This window comes from Sapajus apella, unplaced genomic scaffold, assembly GCF_009761245.1.
Source record: "Sapajus apella isolate SASKATOON/1434 unplaced genomic scaffold, GSC_monkey_1.0 scaffold115, whole genome shotgun sequence".
Classification (NCBI taxonomy): Eukaryota; Metazoa; Chordata; class Mammalia; order Primates; family Cebidae; genus Sapajus; species Sapajus apella.
The window spans coordinates 949,519-963,863 of record NW_022437055.1 but is presented as its reverse complement, the minus strand read 5'-3'; the positions used below and the strand labels follow the sequence as shown (position 1 = coordinate 963,863).

Genomic DNA, 14,345 nt, shown 5'->3' with positions numbered 1-14,345 from the left:
CTGCCTCGGCCTCCCAAAGTGCTGGGATTACAGGCTTGAGCCACTGCGCCCGGCCTGAATGCAACTTTATCCTGCATCCCAGGATAAAGCCCACAGGATAGTGGTAGATAAGCATTTTGATGTGCTGCTGTATTTGGTTTGCCAATATTTTGTTGAGGGTTTTTTCATCCATGATCATCAAAGATGTTGGCTTGAAAGCTTTTTGGTTTTTTGGTTATTGGCTTTTTCGTTTTTCGTTTTTCATTTTTTGTTTTTTTCTGAGGCAGCGTCTCATGCTGGAATGCAGGAGCGTGATCACAGCTCACTGTAACCTCCTCCTGGGTTCAAGCCATTCCCCTGCCTCAGCCTCCCAAGTAGCTGGGCGTGCGCCATCACACCCAGCCAATTTTTGTATTTTTAGAAGAGATGAGGTTTTGCCATGTTGGCCAAGCTGGTCTCGAACTCGTGATGTCAAGTGATCCACCCACCCTGGCCTCCCAAAGTGCTGGGATTAAGGTCATGAGCCCCTGTGCCTGGCTCCTCCTGTCACCTTTTTTATGAGACCAAAAAAAAAAAAAAAAAAAAAAACACTGCACTCTAACTCTGTGCCCCTGGCTGGAGTGCAGTGTTTCAATCTCATTGCACCTCCCCCTCCCTAGGTTCCACAGGTTCTCGCTCCTCAGCCTCCCGAGTAGCTGGAACTACAGGCATGCGCCACTGCTGCGCCTGACCCCATGGCCTCTTAATTCACTTTTCCTACACTGTGAAACTTGTCAGGTTATCTCACAATTTGATGTTTAATATTTTGGAGGATTGCCAGGTCTCCTGGGAGTGGTATTCTCCTGCACTACTCTGGCTGTTTGCTCTGTAGGCCTACTGCACAGCTATTGTCCTGGGACTTTCATTTGTTTTTGATTTGTGCCAAATGTCAGATTTTCTTCATCTTGTGTTCTTCATAAGTCTCATTTTGGTAGATTCTTCCTGAGAAAGAAAGGGTGAATGAGAGAGAAATGTTGTATAATATTGCTGGTCTTTATCTTCCTCCTCCTCTTTTTTTTTTTTTTTTTTTTGTGACAGGCCCTTACTCTGTTACCTAGACTAGAGTACAGTGATGCCATCATGGCTCACTGCATCCCTGACCTCCCGGGGCTCAGGTGATTCTCCCACCTCAGTGTTCTGAGTAGCTGGGACAGAAGTACATGCCATCATACCTGGCTAAGCTGTTCTTTATTTATTTATTTTTGCCACAGTCACAGTCTTACTCTGTCTCACAGGTAGCTGGGATTATAGGCATTCATCACCCTGGCTAATTTTGTATTTTAGTAGAGACGGGGTTTCATCATGTTAATCCAGGCTTGTCTCCGTCTCCTTGCCTCAAGTTAACCACCTGCCTCAGCCTTCCAAAGTTTTGGGATTACAGGTGTGAGCCACCTCATCCAGCCAAATTTGTTGTTGTTGTTGTTTCTGTTCCAGGTTTTGTTATCAGGACGATGCTGGCCTTATCATAGAATGAATTAGAAACGACTTTCAGTAGGAATAGTACCAGCTCTTCTTTGTATATCTTATAGAATTCAAGTGTGAATCCATCTGGTCCTCACCTTTTTTTGGTTGGTAGGCTTTTTATTACTGATTGAATTTCAGAGCTCATAATTTTTCTGTTCAAGGTTTCAGTTTAATTCTGGTTCAGTCTGGGGAGAGTGAATGTGTCCAGAAATTTATTCGTTTTTTTTTTTTTTCTGGATTTTCTAGTTGGTGTTCATAGAGGTGTTCATAATATTGTCTGATATTTATTTGTATTTTTCTGGGTTTCGTTGTAATATCCCCTTTGTTGGTTGTTATTCGTGTTTATTTGGATCTTCTCTCTTCTGTATTAGTTTAGCTAGTGGCCTATTTTATTAATTTAAAAAAAAAAAAAATTCCTGGATTCATTTATCTTTTGATGTCTCAGTCTCCTTCAGTTCAGCTCTGATTTTGATTATTTCTTTTCTTCTCTCTTAGCTTTGGGATTGATTTGCTCTTGGTTCTCTAATTCTAATTCTTTTTGTTATGTTAGGTTGTTAATTTGAGATCTTCCTGTCTTTTTGATATGGGTGTTTAGTGGTCTCTTTACATAATCCCGTATTTTTCAGAAGTCTTGTTTGTTACTTTTCATTCTTTTTTCTCTATATTTTTCTGGCTGTCTTATTTCAGAATGCCAGTCTTCAAGCTCTGAGATTCTTTCCTCCACTTTTTCTGTTATGCTATTAATATTTGTGATTGCATTATGAAATTCTTGTATGTTTTTCAGCTCTATCAGGTCAGTTATATTCTTTTCTATACTGGCTATTTTGTCTGTCAGCTCCTGTATTGTTTTATTATGATTCTTAGCTTCCTTAGATTGGGTTTCAGTGTACTCCTGCATCTTGATGACCTTTATTCCTATTCATATTCTGAATTCTTTTTCTGTCCTTTCAGCTATCTCAGCCCCTTCAGAACCCTTGCTGGAGAGCCAGTACAGTTGTTTGGAGGAAAGAGGGCATTCTAGCTTTTTGAGTTGTCAGAGTTCTTTTATTGGTTCTGTCTCATCTTTGTGGGCTGATGTTCCTTCAGTCTTTGAAGTCGCTGACTTTTGGATTTTTTTTTCTTTTGTCCTATTTGATGACCTTAAGGGTTTGATTGTGGTATAAGGTGGTAGATTCAGTCAACTGGCTTCATTTCTAGAAGATTTTAGGGGGCCAAGTTTCAGCTTACGACTCCTGGAGTGCATGCTTTAATTTTGCAGGATTGATACCGGTCCTCTACTTTTTTCTCTGGCTTCTCAAGGTTAGGAACCCACTATGCTGTGGGGACTGAGGTGTTTCTGGACCTCTTGTCCCAATGTGCCAATTGGTGGTGCCAGCCAAACTGTTTCGTAGGGCAGTGACAGCAGGGTCCGTCCTTGTTCACACATGCCAGTGGCAGCACAGCGGGGTGCATGCTCATCAGCTACTGCAGGGTGCTAGTGGCTTCCACGTGGGCTTTTGCAGAAACAGCAGAGGCAGCTTGGCTCAGGTGTGCAGGGGCCCCAGCTGGCAACTCTGCATATGGTCATTCTGGTGGTGGCGTTAGCATGGGGATCGGCACTGGCCCATGCAGATCCGTATGCACTCTTTGTACATGTTGATACAAGCAGAGATGGCTGCTCAGGGTGAGGGAGGGTCCACTGTCTTCTGTGCCTGGTTGCATTCTAGTGGCAGTGCTGGCTCAGGGTCAGGGTGCTGGTAGGCACAGGGCTTCGACTACAATGGCAGTATGGCAGAGGAGAGTGGGCGGAGTGCACTCCCACTGGCAGCAGGCAGGGCAAGGTGCACATACACATGTGTGCTTTCGAGGCAGGGAAGGCAAGATCCACCTGTGCATATACACACTAGCAAAGTGATGTGGAGGGTGGCCGTGGGCCCAGGGTAAGCTAGAGTGGGGAGAATGAGCAGGTGGTCCAGTGCATGGCCACAGGGGCAACTCTGCTGGAGCTCTCCACTGGTCAAGCCCGGTTGGCCCACTCAAGAGCTGTGATGCGGGCCATCAGGGCACCCTAGGCTGTACTGCAAGCAGGAATGGCCAGTCTGGGGCCCCAGAGAAGGACAGCAGACCAAAGAGTGCTCAGGTCAGACCAGCCCTGTCTGATGGGCAAGACCACCCTACAGAGTTCAGGTCTGACAGTTCCCCTAGTGCTAGAGTCTCCTATGGGAGCAAGCAGAGCCAAGGGGGATGGGCATCCCAGGCTGTGTTCCAGTACAGATGCTACAGCAACAAATCCTCTGGGCTCCATACTGGCTAGCGTACTGCCTCTACCACTTCTCTAATCAACTCTCCCTGCCAACTAAAGTGTCCGTGGTAATCGAGGGATCCCCTCTTGCCAGGATTCCCAGAGGTTCTTGGCAAGAGCGAGTTGCTCCTTGCCAGTTTAACTCACTCATTCCCCCAGAGTCACTGGGGGCCAGGAACCAGTCCCAGTTCACAGTAGCCCCACGCCGGCTTCTCAGTTTCCTCCTGCTTCAGTCCAGCTTCTGTGTCTTCTCAGCCCACTCAGTGCCTTCCCTTTGAAGATCTGTTAGGATTGCGCCAGTCATCCCAGTCCCTGGGTGGCAGCTGTTCTGGCTGCATCTAGTCCACAATCCTGCCTAACTCTTGGTTTTCTTTAAAATCCTTTTATTGCTTTGGTCTTTCACATTGAAGGTTTTCCTTAATTTTCTGGTACTCATTGGTTGTCCATCCATGTTTAAATATTAAACCATATTTAAGAGTGAGGCACGGCCGGGCACGGTGGCTCACGCCAGTAATCCCAGCACTTTGGGAGGCCGAGGCAGGTGGATCACGAGGTCAAGAGATCGAGACCATCCTGGTCAACATGGTGAAACCCCGTCTCTACTAAAAATACAAAAAATCAGCTGGGCATGTGGCGCATGCCTGTAATCCCAGCTACTCAGGAGGCTGAGGCAGGAGAATTGCCTGAACCCAGGAGGCGGAGGTTGCGTTGAGCCGAGATCTCGCCGTTGCACTCCAGCCTGGGCAACAAGAGCGAAACTCCGTCTCAAAAAAAAAAAGAGTGAGGCACTAAAATGCTTCCCAGGAGATCTGAGGTTTGGTCAGAATTTGTAGGCTGGTGATAGTCACAGTTTTGTTTTTTACTTAGTTTCTTCAAATGAGAAATGTCTACTCTGTCCTGAAACGAAATTAAGTTTCACCTAATTTCCCCATTTTCAATCTAGTACCTCATCCCTGCTTTGCTCTGTGTCTGATATACCTGAGTCTAGTTCTGCTTTCCTAGTATATATCCTACCTATTGTCTCTTATTCTTGGTTTATCTCTCTTTTGTTAATACAAGTGGAGTTGTTTTTTTTTTTTTTTTTTTTTTTTTTTTTTTCCAAGATAATAGGTACAATCTTTTTTGTACGTATAATCGTTGTGGTCATATAACTAAAACTCACTTTGTTTGGATTTGATCCTAAAATGTGTTGGCCACTGTAAATGACTACTGTCCTTCATTACCTATCTGTCTAGCCAAGTTTGACGAGTTTAGATCTTAGAGATTTAGTTCTGAGTTTCTTTTGCTACCATGTACTGATTACAAATAACAAGTCAGTAGGCTGGTCCTGGTGGCTCATGTCTGTAATCCCAGCACTTTGGGAGGCCAAGGCAGGTGGATGACTTGAGGTTAGGAGTTTGAGACTAGCCTGGTCAACATGGTGAAACCCCATCTCTACTAAAAATATAAAAATTAACCAGGCGAGGTGGTGGGCTCCTGTAATCCCGGCTACTCGGGAGGCTGAGGCAGGCGAATCATTTGAACCCAGGAGATGGAGGTTACAGTGAGCCAAGATCACACCACTCACTCCAGCCTGGGCAACAAGAGCAAAACTCCATTTCAAAAAAGAAAAAAAACAACCAAATATCATGTCAGCAATTGCTATTAGGATTATTAAAGTGCATCTTATACTGTGTATTGCACAAAAAGTATTTTTTCCTTTGAAAATAAAGCTTGCTTCTCTCCATTTGAAAAGTAGACATTCCAAAAATGACAGAACTCTTTATGGAATGTGAAGAAGAAGAGCTGGAGCCATGGCAGAAGAAAGTAGAAAAAACTCAGGATGAGGATGATGATGAACTGATCTTTGTTGGAGAGATATTAAGTTCAAAACCAGCCATTTCAAGTAAGCATTTACTTTCAGTGAAGTAATGTTTCTTAAGATGGTTGTTTCTAATGGAAGATATATGGGATATCTTAACTGTCCTTGATGTTGTTGTTGTTTTGTAAGGAGTTAGAGGTAAGAGGGAGAGTAAAGGTCAGTAGGAACTTGTGAGAATCAAGGCAGGAATGTAGTTGAAGACTGGAGTAAGTAGGTGAGAGGATAAAATAACAGGTGTGATCAAAAGGAAATAGCTAAGTTAATTGAGGGTTAAGATGACCTGAACAGCCAGCAATGTGAGCTTTCTGAGATTTAAAATCATAATTTTTAATGGAGCCAAGTAGACTGTTTATTAATTTTTTTTTCTCCCTTAAACTCAGATGTACAGAAGAGGAAGTGTTTGGAGTACTTTTCTTAAAATATCATAATATGCTTAATACATTTGTGTTAGTGTCTGATGGGAGTTCTAATGTCTAAGCAACTGCCTCATCAAACTATCATCTTGATATATGACTATAAAATGAATAGGTGCTGCATGATTATAGAGTCTCTGGTCTGTCTACCAGCATGTGCTGTAGCCTCTGGCTATACCCATCTTCCAGCAACTGTTTACATCATGAGGGAGGGAGGGTCCAACACTATACTTGGACAATGCAGGCAGTCAGCACATTTAAATCTTTATGGCTTTCTAGCAAAACATGTCCAGTAGTACCTTTGTGGATCGTTAGATTTCTGTTATACTAATTAGACTTGGCATTATAATACTGTTAAAGTGAAGATATTGGTAATGCTTATTAAAATGTCTTCTTGTAATTCTAGCACTTTGGGAGGCCAAAGTGGGCGGATCACTTGAGGCCAGGAGTTTGAGACCAGCCTGGCCAATATGGTGAAACTCCTAAAGATAAAAAAATTAACCAGGCGTGGTGGTGCGGGCCTGTAGTCCCAGCTACTCAGGAGGCTGAGGCACGAGAATTGCCTGAACCTGGAGGCAGAGGTTGCAGTGAGCCAAGATCACGCCACTGCATTCCAGCCTGGGTGGCAGACCAAGATTTCTCCAAAAAAAAAAAAAAAAAAAAAAAAAAAGTCCTCAAAAGTGTATAAAGGGCAAGGGAAAACCAGCATAACTGAATTTCAGGAGAGTAGAGGAAGCAGATCCTTTTTCATTTTGTTTACTTGTTTTAGGCCTGGAGAAGTCAAGGAATGTAGCCAGCATTACCAGTTTTCTTACTTAGCATGGCAGTGACTAATAGTGTGGTTCAGAGATGAGTTTTACATTTTCTGAAAGCCTAGTTCTTCTGTTGACTCTAAACTTGGAATAGCATTTCTACTCAGTTTTATCAGAGGCAGAATAATTTAGCCAATTGAATTCTCAATATCATTTCCTGTGGTAAATTGGGAGGTTCTAAGGGGAGAGCCACTTAAGTTATTAAATGAACTAAATACATTTGGCATATTTATTGTTGATAGTAGAATAGGATATTCTGTTATTTCTAGTCACTGTGGCAATTTTTATGCTGAAATAATACATTTCAAAATTATTACTCAAACCATTTTATTGAAACATGACAATTAAGATTCAAGTTGGATTTATATTGATTATAGATGACTGTTAACAGCACTCAACCAAAACAACATGTATTAGTTTTAAGAGATTGTATCAAAAAGGGTATTGACCCCACTAGAATTTTTCTATATTGATAACTCAAAATTTAAGTGATTTTATTGATGTTTTATGTATAAGCCATAAAATATTTTAGCATATGGAATATCATCTAAATGTTTATGTAGAACTACCATGAAGGCAGAGGAGGAGGAGAAAAAACTTGTGTTTAGTAGACTATAACCACCAAAAGGTAGAAATAACTCTTAGTGAGTGGATTGAGTAATACTTATCTTGAATTTCTGAATTAAAACATTATCAAGTTGTTTGAGGAGATTTTTCTTCTAGAAGACTTTTGTAGTGTTTACTCATAGACTACTGCATGTCTGTGATCAGAAAACAACTCTACTTTTGTGTGACCCTTCACTTAATAGAAATGTTTTATGGGATCTGGTTCTTTTCTACTAGGAGAGAAAAAAGGAAAAATGTTGAGGTTTTATGGGTTTGTTAATGCTTTGTACCTCTTCCTGTTAAGCAATTTTAGGCAAATCACTATTCTTCCAAATTTCAATTTGACTCCTCAGTAACCTAGAAGTTACGGAGTTTCATATGGTTACATGGGTGTGCAATCTTAAACTGATCCAGAGGGTTTTGTGAGGCTCAAACTGACTTCTGATGTGGTAATAGATTTGAAACCCCTTACATTAATTAATCAGCTACTCTGGAACTCCAGGTTCAATTTAGTCTGTAGTCTCTGTTAATTTCCTATTCAGAACTCAAGTGTAATGGTGCAAAAAGATAAAGATAATCCAGTCAGCCCTCCCATCATGAAACTTCCAGATTTTTAGAGGTGTGAACGTGGCACAGTGTTGGGGAAGGGTTCGATTTCAAGTCACGGGGATCTGAATCTGTACACACCCTGTCATCATTAATGGAAAGAAATATACTTCAATTATAGGTTATATAAAGAGATATTTTGGAGGGATTTTTCTATTAGTATATATTTCATTCACATAACAAACTTTAAATATAATTTTATAGATATTTTGAACAGAGGCCACTCCAGCTCATCTTCCAAAAGAATAAAGAGTGAGCCAGTCAGTCCAGGTACAGTATTACTATAGTATTTCAATTTTAAAGTGAAATATTTTGACATAATTGGTTGTATAGAAATATATTCAATATATTGTATAATTTTAAAATACAGGTATTCCTGAAATATTCAGGACTGCAAGTCAACGCTACAGAGACCCATCATCAAATGCAGTGGCAGCCTTGCCTAGATTTCATCCTGAATCTGAATCTTCACAAAGCTCTGTTACTGTTGAGAATGAGTCTAAACCTGTAAGTGTTTATAAAATTAAACAATTAACTCAGGGACACATTGGCTGTTATATTACTGAGTTAAAATTGTGATCTATCAGCCAGGCACAGTGGCTCACGCCTGTTATTGTTGGCACTTTGGGAGGCCAGGGCAGGCAGATCACTTGAACCCAGGAGTTCGAGACCAGCCTGGGCAACATGGCAAGACCACATCTCTACAAAAATACAAAAAATAAGCTGGGCATAGTGTTGTACTACCTGTAGTCCCAGCTACTCAGGAGGCTGAGATGGGAGGATTGCTTGAGCCCTGGAGGTCAGGGCTGCAGTGAGCCAAGATCCTACCACTGCATTCCAGCCTGGGTGACAGGGTGAGATCCTGATTCAAGAAAAAAAAAAAACAAAAGCCAACACAAACCCCAAAATTGTGAACTATCATAGTTAGTTACCATTTCAGTAGAAAAATAATCCCCACCTTTATGATATAGCTCAACCAAAACCCAAAATAGTAACTGCAGGAATTATCTAATGTATTAATAAACTAGCTAATATGCTTAAATAGATACAATATTGAAAACTGTACTATGTAAATATGAGTTAAAAAGTATGATCAGGCTGGACATAGTGGCTTACTCCAGTAATCCCAGGACTTTGGGAGGCTGAGGCAGGTGGATTGCTTGAGCACGGTAGTTCAAGACCAGTCTGGCCAACATGGTAAAACTCTCTCTCTACTAAAAATACAAAAAAATTAGCCAGGCATGGTGGCATGCACCTGGAGTCCCAGCTACTTGGGATGCTGAGGCAGGAGAATCGCTTGAACCTGGGTGGCAGAGGTTACAGTTAGCCAAGATCGCACCACTGCACTCCAGCCTGAGTGACAAGAGTGAGACTCTGTCTCAAAAAACAAAAATTAAAAAAAGTATGATCAGTAGTGAACATTTTTAAGTTAATAAACTGAAACAGGTGTTCTTAAATTGGAAAGAGTGCTCTGAAGTCATTATTGCTGCTTATTCTGAAAACATACTTTCATAGGTTAGCTTTAAAAACTTCCAGTAAAAGTAATAGATAATGGTAATACTTAACATTTACTGGGCTGTTATTATGTACACGTCGTTGTGCTAAATGCTAGATATAAGTTAATCGTGTTTAATTCTTATGAGACCTTTATGAGGTAAGCACCTTTTTTTTTTTTTTTTGGAGACGGAATCTTGCTTGCTCTGTCTCCCCAGGCGGGAGTGCAGTGGCACAATCTCAGCTCACTACAACCTCTGCCTCCCAGGTTCAAGTGATTGTCCTACCTTAGCCACCCGAGTAGCTGGGATTACAGGCATGTACCACCACACCCAGGTAATTTTTGTATTTTTAGTAGAGACAGGGTTTCGGCATGGTGGCCAGGCTGATCTCGAACTCCTGACTTCAAGTGATCCACCTGCCTTGGCCTCCCAAAGTGCAGGATTATAGGCGCAAGCCACTGCGCCTGGCCGAGGTAGGCATTATTATTGTTCCCATTTTATAGTTGAGGAAACTGAGGCTCAGAGAGGATAAATGGTTCACTCAAGGATACACAGCTGGTAAATGATGGATCTGGGATTTCAATCCAGGTTAACCCAGAGTTTTAAAAATATACGTATACACACATCCATTTATACATTTAAGCATATACTTTTATTTACTTATTTAGAGACAGGCTTTTGCTCTGTCACCCAGTCTGGAATGCAGTAGCATGATCATAGCTCACTGCAACCTCCAACTCCTGGGCTCAAACGATCCTTCCACGTCAACTTCCCAAGTAGCTGGGACTACAGGCACACACCATCAGATGTCCAGCAAATTTGGCTTTTAAATTTTTTAAAGATGGGGGGATCTCACTATGTTTTAAACTCCTGACCCCAAGCTGTCCTCCGCCTCAGCCTCCCAAAGTGTTGGGATTACAGGCGTGAGCCACTGCACACAGCCCCATTAAGTATGTACTTTTTAAATGGAAGCACTGCCTTAGAGTAGTGGTGTAGTCCACAGACCCTTAAGATTCCCTAAGTCTCTTTCAGGGGTCTGTGAGGTTAAAACTACTGTCATAAACATTTGCACTTTTCACTGTGTTGACATTGTAAAACTCCAGGTGATTGTAATGTGCAACCAGGGTTCAAAATGATGGACAAATATTCTCGAATGAATTGAGAAGCCTACATAAGGAAATTTTATTTAAAAATTTAAATCTATTCCATTCTCTCTATCTCAACTCTTTCAGGCAGAGAAGGAGAGTATTATTGTCTCTTTTAAAGTCTGTTTGATATAGCTTAAGGACACAGGCTTTGTAATCAGGCAGACCTTAGTTCTGATTCCAGCTCTATCATCAGTAACAGGCTGGGTTGTACTGGAAACCTTAACTACAAGAAATTTTAGTTTACCCATGTATAAAATGTGAGATAATATTAGGTCTTTATTAGTACTGTTATGACAACTGCTTAATATAATACACGTACTGTGAAAGAGGCAAGTACGTTTTAAATACGTAATTATTGGTGGCTGTTACTTCAGTTGGAAAGGTAAATAACTTGAAGCTCAGAAGTAACTTGCTCAAGGTTACATAGTTAAATAAATGGACAGGTCTTCTGAATCTCAGCCTATTGCCTAGTCTACCTTACTGTTATAGTTGTTATCTTTCTGAACTATTTTATGAGACATAAGAAATTCCCAACTGGAGAATTATTTAACAGGTTATTTGTTGAATAACGTGTCTGCTTTCTGAAATTGTGGTACTTAATTTATCAGAGACGTCACCTCAGAAAAGGTTGAAAGTGCTATCTTTATTCAGAGGAAGTGCTACCTTTATTCAGAGGAACTTCTGTTAAGTATTTTTGGATATTGCAAATGGATATTTTCCACTTTTAAGGGCAAATATTTAGAGAAAATATTTACTTTGTGGTAAGATTGTGCTTGGTTACAATTAAATCGTAGTCTAAAACCTAATCATCTCAAATTGTAAGCACAAAACAAGCAAGCAAAATCTTTATATCCTCATTATAAAAGTAATACGTAAGGAGGGGCAGGTTAGAAAAGAGACAGGGAAGAATACATACTGTATTTTGATTTTTGTTTTTTTATATGGTTAGGGTGACATTAGAGTATATCAATCAGGACCATATTAATACATATTTCATGTCTGTTCCTCATTTTTCACAGAACATTGTACTTTGTCATTGGATATTTCTCAAAAAATGTTATATGATAGTATCATTTAGTCATTTATTAGGCATATAGGTTTTCAGTTTTTGCTATTATAAATCATCATTAAACATTTCATTTCTTTAGCATAGATTCTTAGAGTAACTGGAATAATTGGACCAAAGAATATGAACATTTTAAAGCCCTTGATAGATACTGCTAAAATTTCCTTGCAGAAAAGTTGATTCAAAATATAACCTCTACTTTGCCAATAATATTATTTTTAAATTTTAGTGTTTTATTTCAAACTAGTTTTAGATTTACAGAAAAATTAGAAAAATAATGCATAATTCCCATATATCCTTCACCCAGTAGATGCTAATTTTGGCAGAAGCTAATAATTACCTTTGTGTTTCATACCATATTAGTAATTGGGTTATTAAGGTTCTTTATAGCATTGACATACCTTTAAATTTACCTCTGTATAAGTTTATGAAACAAAATAATTATAACTTTTTACAGGATTTTACAAAGAATTCACAAGTTGAATCGGATAATTCTTCAGTCTTACTGTTTGACTCGACCCAGGAATCACTTCCACCATCCCAAGACATACCAGCAATTTTTAGAGAAGGTTTGGTTTAGCACTGTTTCATAAAAATTATAAAAAGAGACTTGGTGAATATACATATAGAATTAAATTTCTGTTTTAAAGCCTATACCTTCATGTTAAGTTTTTCATATATTATAACATGGAATAGAGCTAATGATTCCTGAATGCCTTTCACATAAAATTGTATTTAGTAATAGAATATTTTATATCTTTCTGTTAAGTTGGCTAGCACATATTCTTTTCACTCTTTCTCACTTGGAACCAGCCATAGACTGAAAAAATATAATTTCTGTGAGTCAAGGAAGACCCCTGATGCTTTAAATACTCTGAAAACAAGTATTAATTATTTGGAAGACACTTAGTATGAGAAAAGGTGCATGGTTATAGTTTATTCTCAATAGCCTAATGTCTTTCTATTCAAATAAATGATGTAGATACGATAGTTAAATATGATTATAGAGTAGTATTATAAAATGAAAGAATAAAGAAATAGTGATTTCTACATGGTAAGTATTCAGCAAATATACATTGAAGTAATAGTGGAAATTTTCTAGTTGAAGTGTTACAGTTCTTTGATGTCTACCTTAAAGTTCTTTATTAACCTAAAATAGGTTAGTATTGCCAGTAAAGGAATTTTGTATTGTTGAAAATTTCCTATAATCAAAGCAATTACTGTTCTTTGTATTAGCTAGTTTGATATATTTCACTGAAGGGAAAGAGGGGCACAATGATTTTTTCAATATTTAATTATTTACTCATAAATTAGTATATAACCTTTACCAGACCAAAACAAAAGAATTATAGTAATAGGAGTGCCAAAAATATTTTCCCATTTTGATATTACTTGATTTGATATTCACCTTTCTAAGTGTCACTTATCTAGTTAGTAAAATAGCCAAGAACCAAAATAAACAGAGAGATAAAATAGTTGTTTTAACTCGGGTTTTGCAAGGCACATGATCTTTATTCATAAAAAAAAGTGTGAATTCTTGAAACTTCTAAAGGGTAAAGACAGTGACTCCTCCTCTCTAAGATTAATACAGAAGAGAGTGGAACTTTGTCCTGAGTAGTAAATAGGGTTGTAGTTGATTGGGAAGATACAGGTTTAAGCCTTTATTCTAGACATTTCTGTGGCCTTTATCAAGTCATCTAACCTCTTGATATCTCAATTTTGTCACATTATTAAAATAGATATTTTCATTTTACTCACATAAAGCATTTATTCTCCAGACCTGAAATGAGCCATTGGATATTAAATTTTAATTCTTGCTCTGTTTATCTCAGGGCTTTTTTGAGGCCCAAATAAGATAAGTGAAAAGTGAAAAACGCATTATCAGTTTTAAAGGACTTGACAATAAACAGTTGTTAGAATGATAATCATGAATGGTAATATGTGCTGTATGTTCAGAAGCATGATTAATGGACTTCTGTCTAAGATGATCATGGAAAGTTCTTAGGGAAAGTTGGATTTGAACTTAATTTTCAAGAATGAAAATAGGGTTTTTATCAGCACAGACAATAGTCAAGGTAGGGAACAGCATGAGCAAAACACAACAGAATTAAATAAGCTAAAGGGTCAGAATTTAAAACTATTGAGCTCAGGTTGATTTTATTTAACTTAGATTTATCATGCTTAACGTAAGTATATATTAAAACAGTCTATTTTTATTATCCAGCTGGTTATATAATCAGTTACCTAGTCCAGAGTACTAGCGCACTCATTGGTTCCTTAAGTAACCTAAGCGTCTCAGAAAAATGTTAAAGTGATGACACAAAAATTACTGTTAGGTGCCTTCAGTATAGCTGACGGTAGTCATGTTCTTTGAGGATGGAAAAAATCATTTGTGTTTAAAGAAAAAATTACTTCTATTTTATCTCAAAGAATGAAACACAGATTTAACAGAGGAACCCACTAATGTAATACTCTTATTTTCCTGGCATATATCTACTCTACTGCTTCTCCTGTTGTACAGTTGTGAGCTTTTAAAACACGATGTGCCGTTTTAGAACCCTTATCACAAAGTAC

The 14,345-nt window shown here is 38.9% G+C and overlaps 1 protein-coding gene across 5 annotated transcripts in view; it reads left to right on the top strand.

Moving 5' to 3' along the window:
• ZNF280C (zinc finger protein 280C) overlaps positions 1 to 14,345 on the top strand; it is a 64,470-nt gene that overhangs the window by 14,816 nt on the left and 35,309 nt on the right. For all 5 annotated transcript variants that reach the window (XM_032260191.1, XM_032260188.1, XM_032260190.1 and 2 more), the window contains 4 exons: positions 5,502 to 5,648; positions 8,266 to 8,331; positions 8,432 to 8,568; positions 12,229 to 12,340. In XM_032260191.1, coding sequence (XP_032116082.1) covers positions 5,513 to 5,648; positions 8,266 to 8,331; positions 8,432 to 8,568; positions 12,229 to 12,340 — 451 coding nt within the window. In that variant the 5' untranslated portion in view covers positions 5,502 to 5,512. The remainder of the gene's footprint in view (positions 1 to 5,501; positions 5,649 to 8,265; positions 8,332 to 8,431; positions 8,569 to 12,228; positions 12,341 to 14,345) is intronic.